Source organism: Epinephelus lanceolatus, chromosome 17 (genome assembly GCF_041903045.1).
Source record: "Epinephelus lanceolatus isolate andai-2023 chromosome 17, ASM4190304v1, whole genome shotgun sequence".
Lineage (NCBI taxonomy): Eukaryota > Metazoa > Chordata > Actinopteri > Perciformes > Serranidae > Epinephelus > Epinephelus lanceolatus.
The window spans coordinates 18354245-18378614 of NC_135750.1; the positions used below are offsets into that span (position 1 = coordinate 18354245).

General features: G+C 41.1%; 1 protein-coding gene across 2 annotated transcripts; it reads right to left on the reverse strand.

The window, feature by feature from the left end:
- Positions 1–809: 809 nt before the first annotated feature.
- On the reverse strand, positions 810–23082 carry LOC117248787 (bifunctional 3'-phosphoadenosine 5'-phosphosulfate synthase 2-like). 2 transcript variants are annotated; one of them, XM_033614044.2, is made up of 12 exons: positions 22920–23082; positions 20583–20697; positions 20246–20481; positions 19997–20135; positions 19783–19901; positions 14641–14754; positions 13917–14028; positions 7761–7966; positions 7408–7543; positions 3719–3987; positions 3009–3238; positions 810–1699 (listed from the first exon to the last, which is right to left on the reverse strand). In XM_033614044.2, exons 1-12 carry the CDS (start codon positions 22944–22946, stop codon positions 1558–1560), a joined length of 1845 nt encoding a protein of 614 aa, XP_033469935.1. In that variant the 5' UTR covers positions 22947–23082; the 3' UTR covers positions 810–1557. The 2 variants fall into 2 exon arrangements, with proteins under 2 accessions (XP_033469935.1, XP_033469934.1); XM_033614043.2 differs by lacking the exon at positions 22920–23082 and adding an exon at positions 22212–22302.
- Positions 23083–24370: the final 1288 nt, after the last annotated feature.

The following is a 24370-nucleotide window of genomic DNA, read 5'->3' on the forward strand; positions in this document are numbered from 1 at the left end:
ACATTGCAGATTAAATGATCTGATCCTATGTGAAGCTAATTAGGAATCTGCTTCTTACAGGGGAGACTGGTTCTCCTCATAGAAGAACACTCGTCTCGTAGCGGTGTAAGCCTTTGCAGATTAATGACTGGCAAAATTAATCAGTCCTTCAAGTTCACTCAACCATCTCTTAAGTATAATTTGAAAGCGTCTCAGGATTTCCTTAATCTCTTATAAAAGATCTGGCTGGCAAAGCCAAGCCAGAGTCAAACACAGTGTTTGACAACAACGTGCACAAGATATCAGACCACTGTAAAGAATGTCTCCACTGTTTACTATTGACTGCTGCTTGTCCAAGTTCACCCTCCATTTAACAGACAAACAGGTAGCAACACAGGACTGTTTTTGGGTCTGGTGTCAGCAAGAGATGTTATCATGATGAGTGCATCTCCTGTGAGAGAAACCCACAGTGATTGTGCCCTTCAACATGCATTTACATTCAGTTGTTCCTCGCATGTTTCAATGTGCTCCTGTACCACTGTTGGCCAGCAGATGGCAGCACTGCACTTTTGGCTCTGCAGCCCCACAATGCCACACTGCAGGGCAGGCTGAGTTCAACCTTTAACCTCCAGTTGATAAGCATGCACCTTATACAGACCAGATTTGATTTAACGTGTGTTGCACAACCACTGGCACACACGCTAAATCAGGGCAGAGGTATCACTGATAAGGAAACAAATAAATAAAAGGCATCTCATTTAGGTTACCATTCACAATATGCCGGTATCAGGCGGCAACCAATAAAACAAATAAGCGTCTTTATTGCTGCATTTGTCTTCCTAAAACTGCAGGTCTTTATTCCATGAATGCACATGCCCAGTCTGTAAAATCACACAAATTTCTGAGACATTTCAACCAAACGCCAGCTAAACAATTTCTGTTTCGACATTTGAGAGAAAGGCACTTTCACATTATAAAAAAATCTATGTTGCATTTCACAACAATATATAACATTACCATGATGAATTAATTACCATCCATACATGTACAACAAATAGGCACTGACGGTAGTGATGAAACTGCAAGTAACTTTCATTCAGGTTGCACAAATAACAGGACGGACAGTGATATGTATAATATATAATGTCATAAAATGCTATAAAAAGTGAAATCGACATGGTTTTTTCGTCATGCATCCTTCAGATATTACATGTAAATATCAAAAAATGATTTACCTGCCTTGGGAAGTGCTCCTAAATTTAAAAATAAAAAAGAAGAATCTCAAGTTACCTTTAATTTATTAAAATACATAGCTTAAGTTAATATGCATATAAACATACAATGGGTATATAAATCACGTAGTTGTCTGCTTCCATTGTTTAAGACAAGTCATTTTGATTTGGTGATTTGTTAAAAATACACCCGCCCCTGCAGGAATGACTCATTATTTGTAGCAATCTAAATGAGTATTTTTGTATTTGATGAAACAAGAATCTATCAAAAATACTCCAGGAGGGGAGGGTGTATATTTAACGCCCTTTAAGAACCGATGCTTTCCACTGGTGAGCTGGGCGTCGATTACTCGTTCTTCTGCAGAGAGGAGTAGTACTGGACCAACACCTCCCAGGCCTTGGGGGCCATGAAACCATCTGGAGGGTTCTCTCCGCTGCGAGCCATGTTCCTCATCTTGGTTCCAGAGATGAACTCAAACTCAGCATGTCTGAGAGAGTGAGGAGATAGGAAAGGGCAGTATGGAGAGAGTGGGCAGGATAGGTTATTAGAAGTGTTGTGAACTGTAACAACATTAAAAATGCATATAATGAGGCCATCATTAAAGCTGCGCAGAAATACCAATGGTGGATTTAAATCTACAAGAGGAAGCCTTTTAATTTACACTGTTAGAGATTCGGGAGTTGTCTTAAAGGGACAGTCCACGCCCAAATCATAAACACATATTTTTCCTGATAGCTGTAGTGCTATTTATCAGTCTAGACTGTTTTGGTGTGAGTTGCCAAGTATTGAAGATATCAGCCATAGAGATGTCTGCCCTCTCTCCAATATAATGGAACTACATGGCACTCAGCTTGTGGTGCTCAAAGCGCCAAAAAAATAAATCTGAAAAACTTGACAACTTGTCTCTTTCCAGAAATCATGACCTGGTTACTCAAGATAATCTTTGTTGTGAGCCATTTCATGTAGGAACTATTTTCTTTCTGCCAATTTACACCTGCCAACCGTATCACAGCGCAGAAGGAAGAGTACATCTACTGCTAGCTCACTTAGCACCACTGAGCTAGCTAACATTACAGCTCAGTTGAGGAGGACTCTCTCGTCCATGAGTAGATGCACACTTCCTTCTGTGTGGTGCTACAATGGCAGGTGTAGTTTAGTGACAATTAAATAGTTTCTACATTAAACTGCTCACAGCAAGGTCTGTGGATTATCTTGAATGACCGGGTCTTGATTTCTTGAAAGAGACATTTTTATTCATTATATTGAAGAGAAGGAAAATATCTCTATGACCGATACCTCAAACACTCAGCAACTCACACCCAAACAATCTACATTAATAAACAGCACTACAGAGGGAACATATGTGTTTTTGATTTGAGGGTGAACTGTCCCTGTACTGTCACTGTCATATTACAATCCACTTGCAGTGCCAACAAGACAAGACAAGACAAGACAAGACAAGACAAGACAAGACAAAGGGTCACAGATGAGTCACATTTCCACAAAAGTAATGTTTTTGCTTGAGAGATTTGGGCCCAAAAATGTGTGCAGGAGGATGTAATGCTGTGTAACAGTTTGACAGCATGTTTAAATAAATGTGGTGAGCACAAACTATCAATCGCACTTTGCCTTTTACATTTGCTTGAGTTTAGCTGCTCTCAGGTTCACACCAGGACAATCACGTCAGTAGATTTTATGTTCTACATTGATTAACAACAAGATAAAATAGATAGTATGTAGAAGACAACAGGACAAACAAGAAAAACCTGCAGACTTTATCTTTTGTTTCCACTCACCGCTCCTTGTCGTAAAAGTCCATAGCCTTCTTAGTCTTGTTGTAGGCAGCGACCCTGAAGGGGATGATCTCCACAGAGGTGAGGCCCGGGGCCATGGTGAGGACCTTTCCTCCGTGGGTGGGGTCATACAGGTCCTGCTTGGTCTCAGGGTGGGGCATGCCTGCAGGGTCTCGGCCAACAATGTAGAAGTTTGCTCCGGCGATCATTCTAGCTCGACAGTGCCACTGAACCTGGTGAGACATTGTCAGGTTAATATCATAGGCTATATAAAAATAGTGGAGCCACTGTGGCGTCACCCGTTGGTTTGTGGACTCCCATTTGATGGCTCGAGATTGACATTTTGACTGTCGCCATCTTGGAGTTTTGGAGCCAGAAGTGACCATATTTGCACGAGGGGACAGAGCTAACCCTAACACTAGCTACTAGCTTGGTTAGCACAGTGCATTTATAATCTTAGGTTAACTGTGATAACACTACTGCTTATTTCCGCAAGCAAAAATCAGACACCATTAAAACAAAATTATGGATACTGACTCGCTTTTGGAGACAGCCTGAAGTGGTCATTTAAGAAACTGCAGTTTTTGGAACATCCTCATTGGCTTCGTTTTTCAGCTCCAGAGGCTGTTGCATGATAATTCTGAATCACACCTAAACATCATGGGTAAATAGCTGAACAGTCAAGAGCCTTACTCATCAACACTACTCCTTACCTCTGTGGGTCCAGCGTACATCATGGGTGAGGGAAAGATGGCAACAATGGTGCTGGCTGGATCCAGGACGCCATCCTCCAGGACTGCAGCATGCTGCTTCATCCGCCAGTCCAGGGGCACATCGTCATCTTTGGTCCAGCCGCCAAGCGGGTGCAGCAGGAGGACTGGATTCTTGTAGCCTCGCTCCAGTAGACGACGCTTGGTGTCCTGCATCAGCAGGGCGTGACCGTTGTGGACCGGGTTACGCAGCTGGAATGCGAATACCGCATCTAAGTGGGACGACATGGAGAAGCACAACCAAAAAATCACATAAAAGTATTTGTAGTAACAGCAGCAGTATTACAGTAGAGTGAAACTGTTGAGCTTCATGATCTGTGCAGTCCAAAACACGTGAAGAATATTGTGCACTTTAAGAACTGTCACTGCAAACATGCTCATAATGCTTTCACATAACGAACACTTGGCATCAAAACTGCTTGTGGTTTGTGTTCAAGGATAAGTCTGCTGAGATTCTACATTTTCCCCATCAACAAATCCCATAAAAAGACCCAAAGCAACAATAAAGTAATCTTAAAAAGTATTTTCTGTGTAGCAAAACCTAATATAGCTTATTCGTTATGTCATAAATCTCTACTGATCAAAAATTTGTCAGTGCTGGAATGGGTGACATCCAGTAGGCGATTTCAGGAGGGGATAAGGAGGGACACTATCCCCCCTTGCTAGAAAAATGATCCCTCTTGCAAACCTACAAAGTCTTAGGGCTGCTGTAAAACCTCGCCTACTCAGGGCAACAAAAAAAAGTTTATCTTGGGTGCATCGGTACAATGGACAAGCAAGAAAGGATGGCAGAAGAAATACCTGCGCACCAATTCAGCTGAGCTGGACAGCCACAAAAACGTTTCAGTCCTTGAGTAACAGTGATGATACTCAAGGACTGAAACAGTTGCAGCTGTTTTTATCACTTCTTCTTACAATAGTGTCCGGGCAGCTATTGTAATCCTAGTTCTTCTTCTTCTTCTTCTTCTTCTTCTTCTTCTTCTTCTTCTTCTTCCTCTTCTTCCGAGGAAATCATACTTCCCATGGGTGAAAACTCACCAAACTTTGCACAAAGGTCCAGTCTCATGCCAGATATCCTCAGCTGTAAACTCAAGCCAATAGTCCTGATGGTGGCACTACAGCAAGCGTCTAAAGTTCAAAACTTTAATAATTTACAACAAATCAACCACATATGCTACAACTTCACAGCTTTCATCAAACTGTAGCCCCAATACTGAAGAAACTTTTGTACTTAAACCAATTAAAAATTATGAAGTTCATCACTGTTTTTTTTTTCAGAAACTGTAAAACTTCTTAAACCTATCTCCTCCCACAATTTTTGCTCAATTGACACCAAACTTGCTACAGAGCATCTTCAGACTGTCCTACACAAACTATGTTTCTCAGATTTTTGATTTATCAAAAATTGAGCCTACAGTGCATCAAAATGTTTGACTGTAAACGGTACTGTAAACATATACATGCAAATTCTTGCTAAATAAATCTTCAATGTTCATGAAAAAAATGACAAAATTCTAGAGTCATGGTAGATGATGTGTGGCAAATTTCAGAATTTCATCTCAAAAGCTGAATTTCTGACAGCATTTTGAATTTTGCTCTAATGTGAACAATTGGAGTCAATATAAAAATGGCAATTTTAAACATCAGTTTTTCACTTATGGAGCAAATCAATCATTGTTACAAACAAATTACCAACATCTCCATGCTGTCTAGATGCAATATGTGTTTTTGTTTCTATAACTGAATTTTTTACAGTGGTTTCAAATCTGGCTTTCCATGCACGGATGGCTGCTTTCCTACGCAACAGTGAATGGCTTACTCAATTTGTGAAGCCACTGTCAAGTTGCTACTTGCCAATTAGCTCAGAGTGGTAGATGAGTGGTAGATGACCGTCTTAGGTTCCAGAGGTTGCAGATTCAAGCCTCAACTGGTGCAGAATCCACATTGTAATGTAATCATCTTCTTGTGCTCCAGCTTATTGCTTAAAATTGCTTGAGTGTGACTGATCACTGTGCAGCATCTTCAAGTCTTTTTTTCTGCTAGAAAATCTGCCTTCTCATGCTTGAAAATAAACCAAACTTTGCACAAAGATCCAGTGTCAATACTTCAGTGTGAAACCATCTGAGGCTTCTCACTTTGCACATAGCTCAACCAGTTAAACATCAGTTTTTCACTTATGAAACAAATCAATCATTGTTAAAATAAATTCCATGCATGGATGGCTGCTAAACCTGCACGTCTGGCTTAGTCAATTTGTGAAGCTACACATGAATTCTTACTGACTAATTAGCTCAGTGAGATAGAAATTGAGTCTTAGTCTCAGAAGTTATGAGTTCAAGCCTCAGCTGATGCAAAAGGCCGATTGTGTTGCTAAATGTCTTCCAATTCTTCTGCTTGTTGCTCAGAATTGCCTAAAAATGCCTGGACCCGACCCATCGCTGCAAAGCAGCTATAATTTTTGTTGCTCTTTGAGCACCCTTTTTTTTGTGCACAGATGTTCGGAATAAATTGACATTTTTGGCATTGAACTCATCCGATGAGCCTTTTTTGTGGCTGTCCAGCTCAACTGAATTGGTGTGGGGGTATTTCTTCTACCACCCTCTTGTTAACCTGCCATCCCTCTCCATTCCCCAAGTCCGGACCCAAATGCCATCCTATCTGGATCCAGATCTATAACCAATAACTTATTGAGAATTAATCAGTTTTGATGGAGAGTTTGACCAGGAAACACACACACCAATTAAATGTCTTAAATGCCTCACATGATGCAACTCAGCCAATCAAATTTGTGCATTCAGATGAGCATTGCGACTCGAGTGAGTGAGATACACAGACAAAAGAAACAGTTACAGAGATAAGAGATTTTGAGAAAAGTCCGCCAATCCCTTATGTTAAAAAAATTAACATAATTTCCACGAACATGGGCAGCATTGCATATTTCATATTGATCCCAACAATAACATCCTTAATCTTCACTCGCACATCAAATCTGCAGCAGAAAATAGTCCTCAACAAATGCACTACATCCTACAAGGTTTAGTTCTTCAGACTTGGGAATAAAAGCCAAAGACATAAGACATAGTTGTTAGTTCTGGTCTTTTCATGGGGTTTGTGAACATGAAGAAAAAATAGAACACTGTCAGCCTGATCCGTTAAGTGCACATCACAACATGCTTGCACCAGTAACAAAACTTGGGACAGGACCACAGAGCAGCAAAGAGAACACTGAAAAACAAAAATCATAGATTCATTGTGGTGTGGATAAATAAAAGACACAGTCTTGAACACAGCATTCACGTCAAAGTGACAAGTGAGAGTAAAACTAGGTGATCACATTTCCTTGTTCTTTACTTTTCATAAAGATACTGTGCGTCTCCATTGATTGCTGAACACACAAACGTCGTCATGCAGCTTTAAATTTACCATTTTATTTTTTTCATCTGGTCCTCTGTCAAGTTCTTCTGAAAGACAAACGGTGCACATTGCTTTCATGTTCATGTTTGTTCATTTTTTCATGAGCTGAGATTATTCATGGAACGGCATTAATCGTTAGTGTCACATCAGTATAACACATTGAATGCCATTGTGTGTTCCCTGTGGTTTTGTGATTAAGTATATTTAGATTTTCTAACCTGCTTTCATATCTTTAAACTTCTGCTTGAGCTCCAGTGGAGTGAGGCGGTACTGGTCGAGTCCATCGTTCCATTTGATTCGCTCCAGCACATCCAGGTCACCTCCTACCAGCCAATCACCTCCTTCCATAACCATCTGCACAAAGGGATAGTTAAAATATTTATCTTTACTGTTAATATTCAGGTAAGATCAATGCCTTTAAATTGAGTCTAATTATGTTAATATTTTCCTGGGGCTTGATTTACGTTTTGTTTGCCACAAGATCACAAAAGAAAACGATAGTATAGGTAAGAGAGGATCTCACTGTAGACATTAAAATTATAACTGTGTGTGTTAATGAATGCTTTATCACCTTAATGTAAGGGTGCTGTGGGCAAGTGGTGCCCCACTGTCTGGCACAGCGTTCTTCCTTGCGGTGTTGGTAGAACTCTGGGTTCCTGAGAATAGCTACACGTGCGCCCTGGTACACCAGAGCTACAGCCGCACAGCCCTCCAGCTCCTGCTTGGTTTCAGCACTCACAGGCAGGACGATGGGAACGGACAAATTGATGGCCCCGCCTGAAACAGAAGAGAATGCAGTGATCTCAACCAGTGATCTAAAGCAAAAATCATTTCAGAAATGCTATTTAAACAATACTATACTAACATTGAGAAACAAACACAATGCACTCATCACAACCTTTAAGTGTTACAATTTATGTTCGGGGCAGTTATTTCCAGTGGGGGTATTTCTGCAGTGGGGGTACGTGGTAAGGTTGTAGAGCATTTAATTAGAAATGACCCATTAATCTGAGAATATACATCCACATAATAAGTCTACAGGACACTTGAACACCACATGTTTCAATTGAGAATGTGTTAAAACTAGTTAGAGGACAAGAGAAGTTGAAACCGTTTCAAAAGTAAGCTGAACGAAAGGTTGAAATGTACAGGAGGGGCCATGAACAGAATATCAGGAACAGAATCGGAGACAAGGGACAACCCTGTATGAAATCCCTGTGAGGAAAACTCAGGCTTCAGATTGTCCCGAATGCTCTGTCTCCGAAGTTTTTACGCTATTTTGGAGGCAAGCTGACGTCAGATTGTGACAGATTTCTTTAAATGGTCATCTGCTCCAAGCACACTACTGCAAGTGTTTACATTGTGTACACTGCTACAGGTAGCTACATGCTAACATCAACAAAACATATAATCATGGATGCCGATGTTATTAATATGTCCCTGATTTTGGATCATATTCCTGCTGGAACACGGTTGGTGAAGATTTGGGTCATATGTCAGAAAGTGCTGCAATACACAGTCATGCAGTCCACACTCAAGTACACATGGCTAAATGGACTTGTACAGTTCCTTACTTGTCTTATGGCACACATTTACACACTGGTTACTGTACATTGTGCCCCCTGCTACTCGGATTAGACATTCACACACACTCACACAGCAATGGAACACCCATCAGGAGCACAGAGTTTAATATCTTGGCCAAAGGTAATTCAACATGTGTACTTGAGGAGCCACGGATTGAACCACCGATCTTCTGATTAGTGGATGACCCTGAATGACTTCCAATCATTCACGTACATTTGTTAGGGTTCTAACCCCGAAGGGGTAGAACCCTTCTAAGATTGTACCGGTTTATTATTATTATTATTATTATTATTATTATTATTAGGGTTCTAACCCCGAAGGGGTAGAACCCTTCTAAGATTGTACCGGTTTATTATTATTATTATTATTATTATTATTATTAGGGTTCTAACCCCGAAGGGGTAGAACCCTTCTAAGATTGTACCGGTTTATTATTATTATTATTATTTATTTATTTATTTTTTTTTTTTTTTTGTTGTCTGCCGCTTGAGCTCAAATTCCCGTGAGCTGGAATGAGCCAGAAACCTGAAACTTGGCCCAATGATTGGAAATGATGTGCATCAACTTTTATTAAAATATGAGCCCAGTCGGCCACATGGTGGCGCTGTAATTAAGGCTTAAAAATGACTTTTTTGGGAGGCCACGCCCCTCACACCATAAGTCTGATTGACTTGAAATTTGACACACAGGTCCAGCTCAATGTGCTCTACAAAAAAGCCTCTGGGACCATTAAGCTCCGCCTGACTAGATTTTTTGCTAATTTGCATAATTTGAAAAACAGTAAAATGACATACAGTACAGGCCAAAAGTTTGGACACACCTTCTCATTCAATGCGTTTTCTTTATTTTCATGACTATTTACATTGTAGATTCTCACTGAAGGCATCAAAACTATGAATGAACACATGTGGAGTTATGTACTTAACAAAAAAAGGTGAAATAACTGAAAACATGTTTTATATTCTAGTTTCTTCAAAATAGCCACCCTTTGCTCTGATTACTGCTTTGCACACTCTTGGCATTCTCTCCATGAGCTTCAAGAGGTAGTCACCTGAAATGGTTTTCCAACAGTCTTGAAGGAGTTCCCAGAGGTGTTTAGCACTTGTTGGCCCCTTTGCCTTCACTCTGCGGTCCAGCTCACCCCAAACCATCTGGATTGGGTTCAGGTCCGGTGACTGTGGAGGCCAGGTCATCTGCCGCAGCACTCCATCACTCTCCTTCTTGGTCAAATAGCCCTTACACAGCCTGGAGGTGTGTTTGGGGTCATTGTCCTGTTGAAAAATAAATGATCGTCCAACTAAACGCAAACCGGATGGGATGGCATGTCGCTGCAGGATGCTGTGGTAGCCATGCTGGTTCAGTGTGCCTTCAATTTTGAATAAATCCCCAACAGTGTCACCAGCAAAACACCCCCACACCATCACACCTCCTCCTCCATGCTTCACAGTGGGAACCAGGCATGTGGAATCCATCCGTTCACCTTTTCTGCGTCTCACAAAGACACGGCGGTTGGAACCAAAGATCTCAAATTTGGACTCATCAGACCAAAGCACAGATTTCCACTGGTCTAATGTCCATTCCTTGTGTTTCTTGGCCCAAACAAATCTCTTCTGCTTGTTGCCTCTCCTTAGCAGTGGTTTCCTAGCAGCTATTTGACCATGAAGGCCTGATTCGCGCAGTCTCCTCTTAACAGTTGTTCTAGAGATGGGTCTGCTGCTAGAACTCTGTGTGGCATTCATCAGGTCTCTGATCTGAGCTGCTGTTAACTTGCCATTTCTGAGGCTGGTGACTCGGATGAACTTATCCTCAGAAGCAGAGGTGACTCTTGGTCTTCCTTTCCTGGGTCGGTCCTCATGTGTGCCAGTTTCGTTGTAGCGCTTGATGGTTTTTGCGACTCCACTTGGGGACACATTTAAAGTTTTTGCGATTTTCCGGACTGACTGACCTTCATTTCTTAAAGTAATGATGGCCACTCGTTTTTCTTTAGTTAGTTGATTGGTTCTTGCCATAATATGAATTTTAACAGTTGTCCAATAGGGCTGTCGGCTGTGTATTAACCTGACTTCTGCACAACACAACTGATGGTCCCAACCCCATTGATAAAGCAAGAAATTCCACTAATTAACCCTGATAAGGCACACCTGTGAAGTGGAAACCATTTCAGGTGACTACCTCTTGAAGCTCATCGAGAGAATGCCAAGAGTGTGCAAAGCAGTAATCAGACCAAAGGGTGGCTATTTTGAAGAAACTAGAATATAAAACATGTTTTCAGTTATTTCACCTTTTTTTGTTAAGTACATAACTCCACATGTGTTCATTCATAGTTTTGATGCCTTCAGTGAGAATCTACAATGTAAATAGTCATGAAAATAAAGAAAACGCATTGAATGAGAAGGTGTGTCCAAACTTTTGGCCTGTACTGTAAACTTTTACAATTTTGACTCCATCAACACCAAATTTGGTACACGGCTTTGGGGGATGACAAGACACATTTCTATTACAAATGAGCCAGATTGGTCAAAAAACATGGCCGCCACGGACCAATGAATCTTCGCTGTGGGCGGAGCTTAGAATTGATTGGCCATAACTCCCACACCCTTTGACCTATCATCACCAAACTTGGTGGGTAGGTCCACAATGAGACTTGGAAGCTGCCTACCAAAGCATTTTGAGCTCAGCCTATAGGGGGCGCTATAAATGCCACACATCTGTATCTCAAAGACCATTGGATGGAATTTCACCAAATTTGGTATGCATGCTCTAGGGGTGGCTATTAACTAATATCTTGAGTGCCATGTTGATAGGTGAAAGTGGGCGTGGCCTATTCGTCATTAACCATCATAATTTGCGTTTTATTAATTTATGACCAGCTGGAAGGACCTAGGGACATGAAACGTGGTACATGGACTATAAATGACATCCAAATACTGCTCAAAAAATTTGGTCCCAATCGGCCTTATGGGGGCGCTATAACATAGAGTGTAAAGCTTGAAAGGCTCTGCCCGCCGCACCACAAGTGCTATTGACTTGAAATTTTACACACACATCCTCCTGATAGTCCTCTACAAAAAAGCCTCTTGCACCATGAATGCCGCCCTTACAGAATTTTTGCTAATTTTAATAATGTTAAAAACAGTAAAATGAATAAGCTTTTGAAATATTTGAGCTATCAACACCAAACTTGGTATGAGGCATCGGGGGACCGAGACACCCATTTCTATTATAAATGAGCAAGATCGGACGAAAAACACGGCTGCCGTCAAGCAAAGTGTCCTTGGAAAGGGCGGGGCTTAGCGAAATTTTCAGCCCTTCTCAGAATTTATAATGGGTGTGTTTTGCGTGGAATGTTGAGAGTTAGAGTGGGTGATGTCATCGCTAGAGTGCACAGCACCTCTGAAATCATCAAGAAATTTTCTCTTAAACTCGCTGGTGCGGCCACATCGTTCACTCTACATACACAAATTGTACACCAAATTGTAGGAAAAGCCGTTCCGGTCGCAGAGGTGCGACCGCTGAAGAAAATGGATTTAGGGTTTTGGCTGCAGGTGGTCTAAAAGGACAACAAGTCCAACCAACTGCCCCATTCACTCCCATGTTAAGTGAGAGCCCAAATTTCTGGAAGAAAGCAGACCATTCCACTTATGTCCATCATGGCTCTGGCCTCATTTTTCACACCACAGAAATGAAATTTACACCTTTGTGATCCGCATCCTGTCCTCTCGCTCACGGTGTGCTTTTTGTAGCTGTAGCACTTACGGTTTTTCATTAAACAGTTGGAGTTTGAGAGGAACTTTTGGCTCAGTTTCTGCCTTTTCTTGGTGTATTTAAATTTGACTGTGCCATTGCCAACTGGTGATTGGCTGAATCAACTCCAGCCGTTCGGCCAATCGTCTGTGTGTCGCAGCACAGTCAAATTTGAATATTTCAGCAACCTGACTTCTTTGCAGTTAAAGCCTCATCATACAGAGGTAATTACATATGTGTCATTCTGCCTGTCTGGGTCTGTCTCTGTCTTTCTGTGTCCATCTTGGACATTTTAGACTGCAGTCTTTTTTAGCTGTTAAGTTAAGCTGTTTTTTCTATCTGTAAGTGGACATACACACAGACAGACAAACAGACTCACACATACACAAACGCGCGACAGCACGTGAACATACACACATTCAGGCATGCACACACACACAGACACACAGTGATACATTTACTGCTATTAATAATTAGCGTATTGCTATGGGGATACTAGCTGGCAGCGAGCATCAGGCACACTCAAACTTTCATGTGAAATTTTCTAGTTCATTCATTCACTCATTCATTCATTCTTGAAAATGAAAATTTCATTCATGAAAATTTCAAATGCTCTGCAGAGATCAGATGAAGGCCACAGGATTTGTTTAAAGCCAATTTCCCAATTGCATATTTAAACCTAGCAACAGCTTTCTTTTTAATTTCACTCTCAGGTCCATGCCTTGATTTACCAGCGATAACCCAATTTTTAAAAGCTTCTCTGGCTTGCTGGTGGAGTTCATCCACATACTCATTCCAGCCTGGCCTGAAGCTGTACTTCTTTGCTTTTCTCTGAATGAGTGGTTTACTAGCCTCATTCAGACCCTGCACAATTCTGTCATATAGTACACATAGCTCTTCTTTGTGATTTGGCATACCACAGTTGAAATTATCACACATTATAGCATCAACTGTTGGAGTGGCTTTGAGGTATACTTAAGGTAAACATTAAAATACCTATTGAAACTTTGAAATACGCATCAATAGGTAAAATTTCAATTTATGTTTTGATGTTCAAATGGAGTCTCTATGTGAAAGTATACCACAAATGTTATTAGCATGTAGGCTAGCTGAAAACCCGATTTCAAGAAATGTGTGACTTGGAAAGAGTATGTATTGCTTGGAGCTTTCAGGGACAGAGTGGGGAACGTCTTGCACTATGGCAGATGAGGGTCACGGTGGGTGGTGAGGGTCACGGTGGCTGGTTTGGGGCGGAACAGGTTAGAACCCGCAGATTGCCGCTCGCGCCTATATTTGTCTTATTTGTCTTATTTTAAAATAAACTGCACAAGAGTAAAATAATATGCATTTTTATCATTACTTAGTTAACGAGTAGATATGTGTGAGCGTCTCTTACCATCCAGCAGATTACCGAAGTGTATGACCTGGAGGAACTCTCTCTCTCTCATGAATCCCTTCAGAGGACTAGCCCAGCCTTCTGACAAGATCTGCACCCACTGTAGATCCAACTGTGGACACAGGATAGTTACTCATTATAAACAGCATTAAAGTATGGATTTAACTGCTCTGATGGTGTTCGGTGTATTGTAAATATCGACACACAATCAACAAGTCTGTACACTACGCATGAAAGAATCAATGAATTCTGGGTGGTACAGGGTTACACTCATCTCCATATAGAAGCCTCATTGTGCTGCGTTCGAATGAGACATGCTGCTGACGTATTTATGATCAATATATTAATTTTTTCACTCAACCATAAGAAGATAGTGTGAGGTAACATGTTGCATGCACAGCCTCAAATTAAGAGTGAAATAACCTTTTGATTAGACTCACTGAGAAGATATAATCAAAAAGAAAGTTCACTTCAAAGCACTCGCATGTAGACGAAGTGCTACCCGATTCATTTATCTTTATTTCCACCCTGCCGTACGCCTGTTGAGCTTTTATGTCTTTATTACTATCCAGGGAAGTTAGAGGAGACCATTAGTACACGGGGTCCAAAGTGGGGCATGGTTATGGGCTCATCATGAGAGGCTCTCTGCCATGTCCACTATTGACCCTTTTGTCCATTTGTTCTGTGGTAAAAAATAGGCCGGAGTACTGGAGCAGTGGGTTACCTTGGTGATGTTGATGGTGGGAAGATGGTGTGCTCTAGCCAAAAAGAGGTTCAGCTTGTTCTCCGGAACAAAGAGTTCATTCACCTCCTCCATGATCTCGCCTGGTACAATATTCTACATACAAGGAGAAAAGGGGTATATCAATATTATAGATTAATGATAAGGTTGGTAACGTAGGGCTCCAACTAACGATCTGATGATTCAATTCTATATTAATCAATTAGTTGTTTGGTCTATAAATGTCCAAAGAAAAATGGCCATCACAATTTCCCAGTATCCAAAGTGACATCATCAGATTGTTTGTTTTTAACCCTTACTCTAACCCAAAAGATATTTCATTTACTATCAAATATGACAAACAAAAGTAGCAAATCTTCACACAGCTGGAAGGGAAGAACATTTTGCAGTTTTGCTTTAAAAATGCCTGAAACGTGTCCGAATCCGTTTGGTCTTTAATTATAGATGTTACAGTTTTAGTTAATTTGATATTTTGGCTAACTTTAAGAATAAGAATACATGGAAAGTGTTGCATTTAGTGAGCATGGAATCCATAATATGGACTGGAAATATTTAATTCATTCTTTAAAACTACTAATGAAAGATAAACTATGCAGGATTTTCCTTAAAAAAACAAACAAAAAAAAAAACAATGTATAGAATCGTACAAATGTAATCCCTCTTAATCATCACTTATGACCTGCTAGAAGTGTGTGGCGGTTTGTTATTTCTTATACTTCTAAAGCCCCTTTTCCACTACACCAAAAAAAACCCCTAACATTACTCGGACGTGCCGATCCTTGGCATCGCGAACTGGCTCTTGGGACATGGAATGTCAACTTTCTGGCAGGGAAGGAGCCAAAGCTGGTGTCCCTGGCACCGAGTCCCTGGCTGAGTGCCATGGAGATGTAATTTACTATCAAATACCAGGTTTAAGGAAAATGCTCAACTTCAGCAAACACTGAAATAAAGAGACTCGGAGAACCACGGAGAAAAGTTACAGCCAACGGGATTACTTTAATTGCAAAATACAACTCAGTAGAATACAGGTTGTAGATCACAGCAGAAAACAGCCCCGCTTATCCAACTTCCAAATGTTTTTATACTATTTGAGTGAGGGGGCGTCTGTTCATTTGTGTGCGTGTGTGTGTGTGTGTGTGTGTGCGTGTGTGTGTGTGCAGACAGGTCTGGGCTTATGACCTAATTGTCCCAATAGGTTTGATTTCTTAGGAAACCTGAGTGTTTTCTGTCCCGTTTGATTTCCAAGAACCTGATTGCGCAAAAACTACTCAGTTTACCAAAACAACTCCTTTAACGGAATTTCCTCGGTCTTCCAAAGTTCACCAACTCAAAAACAGCTTCTTATAAGGTTTCTTTCCTATTGCGAAATCTGACATCTGGTCCACTGTTTCAAATACCAGGTAGCTAACACCCACTTTCGCTATCAAATACCAGGTTTGCTAACACTCACTTTTACTATCAATTACCAGGTTTGCTAACACCCACTTTCGCTATCAAATCCCAGGTTTGCTAACACCCTCTCTTACAACCAAATACCAGGTGGCTGACACGCATTTTTACTATCAAATACCAGGTAGCTGTGACCCACTTTTACTATCAAATACCAGGTTTGCTAACACCCACTTTTACTATCAAATACCAGGTAGCTTACACGCATTTTTACTATCAAACACCAGGTAGCTGATACCCTCTCTTACTATCAAATACCAGTTAGCTGACACACATTTTTACTATCAAATACCAGGTAGCTGACACCCACCTTTACTATCAAATACAAGGCAGCTGACACCCACTTTTACTGTCAAATACCAGTTAGCTGACACACATTTTTACTATCAAATGCCAGGTAGCTGACACCTACTTTTACTATCAAATACCAGGTAGCTGACACCCACTTTTACTGTCAAATGCCAGGTAGCTAAAACCCATTTTACTATCAAATGCCAGGTAGCTGATACCTACTTTTACTATCAAATACCAGGAAGCTGAAACACATTTTTACTATCAAATGCCAGGTAGCTGACACCCACTTTTACTGTCAAATGCCAGGTAGCTAAAACCCATTTTACTATCAAATGCCAGGTAGCTAAAACCCATTTTTCTGTCAAATACCAGGTAGTTGACACCTACCTTTACTATCAAATCCCAGGAAGCTGAAACACACTTTTACTATCAAATACCAGGTAGCTAAAATCTATTTTTACTATCAAATGCCAGGTAGCTAAAACCCATTTTTACTATCAAATATGAGGTAGCTGACACTTACTTTTACCATCAAATACAAGGTAGCTGACACCCACTTTTACTATCAAATTCCAGGTAGCTAAAACCCATTTTTACTATCAAACACTAGCACCAGCATTTTTATTTCTTCTTCCTTTCTCCCGCCTCCTTCTCACCTTCACCTTCAAACAAAGAAAGGTAATCCCTGCCACCCATTTTTGTTCTGATGTATAATTGCATACATATTTGCATCCTAGTTTTGTGTAACCTTGCATTAAAACATCTTCAGAGATCATGAACATGCCATCACATGTCAGTGTCCCATACCGGTGCCTAATAAGATTGTTGGCATTTAATCTTAGCAGATCAGATAAAGTTATATTTTTGGAAACGCAATAATATTACCAGTTGCCTAATAATACTGCACTGAATCAGCATTCAACAGTCGCATTTATGGTGTAAGAGTGGCGTTATGTGTCATTATGTGTCATTTAACTCCCACCACTTCCTGTGACGTTTCAAAGGAATCAGCATTTTCACATGACTGTTGAGGCAGTGAGGCAAATCACGCACAGCTCAGTTTGAACAAAGACACAGACATGCCTTGGAGCATTTATTAAGACATGCACGGAAATGAATTTTTATACCCTGAACTGCACCTGTAGAGTTTAGTTCTTGGTGTAAAAAAGCATTTTTAGATTTTTCTACAAAATGCAGTATGTGTGGAGATATGCTGTGTACAGTTCACCTTTTTCATTTTCAGGTTAATCCACTAATTGTCACCCTTACACTTATATGTTGGTTATTATCCAAAAATAAATCATACAACTGAATTTTATCTTCTGTTTCTCTCCTGACTCTTTTGGCTTGAGTGCCAAAATCTTCACTTTCTTTTTTTGTGTGCGCTCAACGGCTTCTTGCAAATAGTTTTGAATATACAGTACATGTGACATAATTATATGCATGACACAATAATAAAACTCCATTCATAAATTCATTCATTCTTATACCCGTGACACATTCCTGAGATATATAGCCGCAGCAAAAAGGAGTCCAACTTCAGAAAATGTTGGCTGAGCAACAACATTGTTTTATTCAAAACTAACTTACCTCTGCCTCAGTGACTGGGTCATAAAAACCAAACAAACCAGCTTGTGAGTTTACTCATTTACTTTATCAGTAACTTTTTCCCCAGGGAAGCTTGAGCCTTGGCAGCAGAAGTAATGTCACTCTTCTGTTTTTCCTCACTTAAAGTCTTTTAATGGTTTCCCACCTAAGAATAATATTTTGTATTTTTGTTTTAATAAATAGTGTGCAGTGCATCTAAAAACATTATTTTGGTGGTCATTATAAAGTTGCAATGTTTTTAGAATGCACTAAAAAGTATTTATCAACCATTTTAAGGTTCAGTGTGTAGGATTTAGGGGCATCCTTTGGCAGAAATGGAATATAACATTCATAACAATGTTTTCATTGGTTTATAATCACCTGAAAATAAGAATCGTTGTGTTTTCGTTGCCTTAGAATGAGATGTTTGAGAAGTTTCAGTTCTGTAACTCTACTGCATGATGCCACTAAATCCTACACACTGGACCTTTAAATGGTTAACAGATACTATGTAGTGCATCTATATAATATATAATGATAAGGTGGTCACTATAAAGTTTCAGTGTTTACAGAATACACTACACAATAGTAATAGTAATAACCATTTAACAAGTTCTCACCATCATCAGCTGCAATATTATAATAGCCATTCAAATAATGTTTACAGATATTTTACAAGCCAATTATTAACCATTACCAAATATTCAGTTTATTGTTGCACACTATAATGCTTTAAATATCTTAAAGCATTACTAATGATTAGTAAATATTATTAATTATGATGTCATTGCTTGTTCACAGTAAATAATGATTAACTACAGTCTATTTCACTATAAATTTAACATTTATTAATGCTGCTTATCAGAAAGTGTTCAGAGAACGCCGGAGACCTGTAACACATGACACACGTTGGCAGGACTGGTTAGTACTGCGTGTTCCTTGAACTAACACTGACTTGGGAAAGACTGAGTTTTGATTCTTTGCACCACACACCTGGAACGAACCGCAGTGTACTTTGAAGCTTGATACTCTGGTTACAATGGGTCAGTTCAGAAATGTAGTCAAAAACCTGACTGATTTTAACTGTTACTGTTTTTTCTTGTATCAACTGACTCATTATTGTGCTATATTGTACTTTTTAAAATCGGTTGTTTCTTGTTGTTATTTATGTACTCAGGTCTCTCTTGAGGACATACCTGATTAAATAAAGGTTGTTATTTATTCTCATCTATGAAAGGTGTAAATGTGTGGTGAGAATATTTTCCTATAGTACTGTACAGCAATAATAATTAAAAATGTATTTTACATTGTGTGCATATGCTGTAGTCTGAATCAGTTTTCTGACGCAGCAGTGGCCTACTATTTCCTCTTTAATCAATTGCATCATCTGTTCTGAGTAACCAAACACCCACCCTTGACGTCCTCTGGCCAGTTTTTACAAACCCCTCCTCTTTCATGCGAGTGCCTTAATAAACTGGACTGGAAAATCAAGGAGTGACAAAGAGCATTACATCTTCTTCATGTTCAGCATCTAACAGCAGCGAGTGTAGCCCATCCTTGTCTATGCTGAACTTCCTTTGTGACATAAGCTGATTGTTTAAATAAGGATATATAACTCCGTGTGCTGACAAATAGGTATTAACGTGTGATATTTACATTACTTGCATCAGTGCCCCTTTGTCACACAACACAGTCGAGATCTACATCCTGTAACATTTGTCTTGTAAACAGGGACAGTGCACACTGACCGAGGCCTGTGTGAGATACAACATGTTTAGGTCATGTCACACCCACCTGCTCCTTGAGCAGCTCCAACACCTGGTTGAGACACTCGTTCACTGTGAGCTCTCCAGTTTTCAGCACGAGGTCTGGCGCCTCAGGACGCTCATAATCGGAGTCAATCCCAGTGAAACCTGGCAATGAAACCATGAACAGAAATGTTATTATAACCCCATCAGCGGTCATATTCCACTTTTACTTGAGTGAACCACCCTGCAGTTGACCAGACCTTTGATCTCTCCGGCACGAGCTTTCTTGTAAAGTCCTTTTACATCCCTGCTCTCACACAACTCAAGAGGTGCGTGGACAAACACCTCGAAAAATGGCAGCCCGGCGCTCGCGTGGATCTTCTTCGCCTCAGCACGATCCTGCGGAAAAACACAGCACATATAATTCCACACTGCTTAGATAAAACATTCTTAGATCAAACTGTGCATGATATGCATCCGCACATGACTGTCACTGCATGTGTTCTGACCTTGCCGAAAGGAGAGATGAAACTGGTGACGCACACCAGCCCAGCGTCTGCAAACAGTTTGGCCACCTCGGCGACACGCCGGATGTTCTCCTCGCGGTCTTCTGCAGTGAAGCCCAGGTTCTTGTTCAGGCCGTGGCGGATGTTGTCTCCGTCTAGCGAGTAGCAAGGGATGGCGTGAGACACGAGGAACTCCTCCAGGGCAAAACTGATGGTAGTCTTCCCAGCACCTGACAAACCTGCACCGAAAAACAGACACAGAGGTATGACGGCACTGTTTTTAAATGATTACAACCTCATGACCAGTACATGGATAGCACATCAGGCTGTAGAGATTCACCTGTGAGCCAGATGGTACAGCCTCTAAAGCCTCCCCTGGTGCCCACAACCTGCCCTCTCTTGCTCCGACTAACATGGTGGGCCTGGTACACCACATTGGTTGCCCTGTTGAGATCCTAAAAAAGAAGGACACAGGCTCAGACACAGGCAAGATAAAGTACTTATGATACAGACAGCTCAATGCAAAAAATAGGCAAACAGAACTGGTCTGGTTGCAGTAGATTAACAAGTCTTGTCATATGTAAACTAGCACGGTGTGGCACTTTACATAGTGATTAACGCTCAGTTCAACATAGAGCGACTGGTTTAACATGCTCCGTCCAAAGTGACTCTGTGGACCAGGCTGTGGATAAATAGGGCTGTATTGACTTGTAAAGGGGAGGGGTGGTAGAGGAGGGAGGGAGGGAGAGGACTGACTGGACAATGTGGCCAGTGTGCTGCCTGCAGCCCAGCGATGATGTGGCAGTGCTCGTGCCCACACGTTCGCCCTCTGCACCCACTTTCCCCTCTTCCCTGCTGCGTCCATCCCACCCCTCGTCATCCTCTCAGTCACTAACCCCTGTTGCTTGTAACCTGCCTCCGCCCAGTGTTACTTCAGTTCGACATGCCCTGCTATTTGCCCTCGCGGGGTTCCAGTCTCCATCTCACAATGTGCACTTAAAGAGTTTTTTCCACACAAAACATGACCTTGACATTTCACACGTAAAGGTGTGTTTCTATTGAGGAGAAGGGGAAGATCACGTATAAAGTTATTTTATGGTTGACTTCCAAGTGAAGGGTATCCATAAAAAGTTTTGGTTTATGGATAACCAGTCTGAAACCACACCAAATATGACTTACACGTTAAAAAGTTTTTTGAAAAACACACAATTTGGTTTCATTCAAGCACTGCGGGAGGATGGGAACATACACCACTGTCTGGTCTTAGTGCACCTGGGGCACTTCAGAGTTACCTGCTGCTCCTACTCACGTCTAGCAAGCAGGACAAAAATACTTGCTCTAAAGATGAGCATAACCTTCCCCGCAGGACATGTAGCCTGCAGGTTGTGCATGTCCACACCCACAGACACAGACAAACGGCACTATTCTTCCACACACCGGAGACACCTTCGCTGCATTCATCACAGACTCCCACTGCCAGCACACTGCTGCTTATCCTCTTGTCCTTCATTTCAGCAGCAGCGGGAACATGATGTATCTTTTGAGTCTGTTCTTTAAATTCACTGAGACAACTTAACATTATTCATCTTATCTCAATACGCTTGCTTTTACATTTAATTTTCCTGTTTAAAATTGCTTTTAGGTGCTTTCATGCAAAAGAAATGTGTTATAAACTCTTATTTTTATAAATCTAGACGACCTTATGTAACCCTTTTCCTGTCTCTTCTAGCTCAGACTTAGATCCTCTTTCTCAGGAAATCAGATGAAACTATGATAATAAGATGGTCAGAAATGTCTTAACTGAAGGCATGTGTGCACAAATGGGAAAACAGTGAGGATATTGGGTAATTTAACAAAAATTACAGGTGTTTTTAGGCCTGCAACAAGTTATTTTTAACATCAATTAGTCTGTCATTATCTAAATTGATTGATCTGTGTATAAAATGTCCAATCAAGAGTCTATACTCACTTTCAAGGGGCCTGCAGGAGCAAATCTGTGCCTCCAGAGTACCGCAGACATCTCAGCTGTCTAAAAACAGTTGCTGAGACTCAGCTGTATCTGATTTTATATGGTGGAATCAAAGTCACGCCTTGTCTGCAAAGGTGCACACCACCTCTAAGTGGGTGTATCCACACAGTGCAGCTTTATCAACCCAAAGCGCTCACGCTACACAAACAGGTTTGTGCATAGGGAAAACTTTCCATATATTGCTCATTATTCTCATTCTTAGGATGACTCCACACATGTTCTGCAAGTTGGCAGCATTCCTGTGCAGCATCAGACTCACAGTGGCCCCTTTCTCCCACTCACTGCGTTATGAATGGGCCAAATTGACATGGATACGTTACTACAACAACCGGCCTATTCAGGGTCTGTAAGGCAAGTCTGTGGCCATCACACCTGGTGGTAAAGTTACAGTGAAGAAGTAGAAATGTGAGCAAGGCGGTGCAGGGAAGTTTTAAAGCAACAATGTTGCGTTTAAGGAAAAAAGGCATCGACTGTAAAGCGCATAGCGGATAGTTGAAGTCATTATAAGAAACTTATTAGGCTGTAGCTCCTCGGGAGGAGTCACTCGGGCGCTTTCGGCTCGCACACACACTTGGCTTAACTTTTCAGAAACATTTCTAATCTGATGACAGCTTGAATTTTGTCTCTGCCTCCCCGTTATCTACTCACCGTACGAGGCTTCTTCACTCCGGACATTTCGCACGACTGTTGCCAGTTAAACACCGCCGACGGACAGCTGAACACAGGGGCTCCGACCGCCTCTCACACACACACACACAGGCCCGGATGAGGGAGTCGAGCTGTAAAGCCTCCAAAAAATTTGGTGCTCGAAGACGGAGGGGGTTTTAAACGGGACTTCCAAGACACGTAGCATTCCGCTGGCCCAGCCTCCGGCCCTCCTCCTCCTCCGACGGACACAAATCTGCATATTTTATTGTATAGCAGCCAATGCTCGGGCACGACGACACGACGGGGCCGAGCAGGGAAACCGGCAGGACCGGGACAGAGGCTGGGTATATTACTCCCTTATTGTATTGTTAAAATGTTGTATTAAATTACAGCAATACCACCCCTGAGCTGTGTTTGCTGTTGTTCTTATTCTGTCAGTAACAGGACACTACAGTAAGGGACTGTTCTCTACTTACTATACCAGAGGAGAGGGTAGCTGGAGTGTGACTTTTTCCTTTTTTTAATTTATTTATTTAGATCTTCTCTGAAGCTTCAAATCCTTTAAATTCACTTTAGTTCAGTGGTTCCCAACCAGGGGGGCGCCAAAGAGCCACAGGGGGCCACAAAGCCCTCTTGATTTTAAGGAGTGTAATAATTCTTATGTGTTACATGTCAAAATTTAATTAATTCGTGTCAAAACAAATAGATTTAAGGGTTGTATTAAAAGCTTATTCATTTATTAAGAAATAAATGAGTATAGAAAGTTTAAAAATCCATATCGCAAGGATACAGGCGTGTGTAACGTGTGTACAGGGGTGGGGTCCCTAAAGAAATAGGTTGGGAACCACTGGTTTAGTTTATTTAGATTATTTAACACTTTTCAAGTTGCCCACAGACCCACAGAATAATTTGTTCTATGAATTTTCCATTCCTTTTTTATTATTATTCCATTACTTTTTTATCATCACATGAATTTGTGCATTTTAATGAAATTTAAAAAAAAACAACAAAACATCTTGGTCAAAAACCTGAGAAAAATGCATTTTTATTGTAATTTTCAAGTTCATAATCAATTAAAATGAAAATAATAATAATGAAAATAATGATAATAGTAATAGTGGCACGGTGATGCAGTGGTTAGCACTGTCGCCTCACAGGAAGAGGGTTCCTGGTTCAAGCCCAGGGTGGGGGAGCCCTTCTGTGCAGAGTTTGCATGTTCTCCCTGTGTCAGCATGGGATTTCTCCAGGTACTCCAGCTTCCTCCCACAGTCCAAAGACATGCAGGTACTCCATTGTCCGTAGGTGTGAATCTGAGTGTGAATGGTTGTCTGTCTCTATGTGTCAGCCCTGTGATAGTCTGGTGACCTGTCCAGGGTGTACCCTGCCTCTCGCCCAACGTCAGCTGGGATAGGCTCCAGCCCCCTCGGGACCCTCAACAGGGTAAGCGGTTA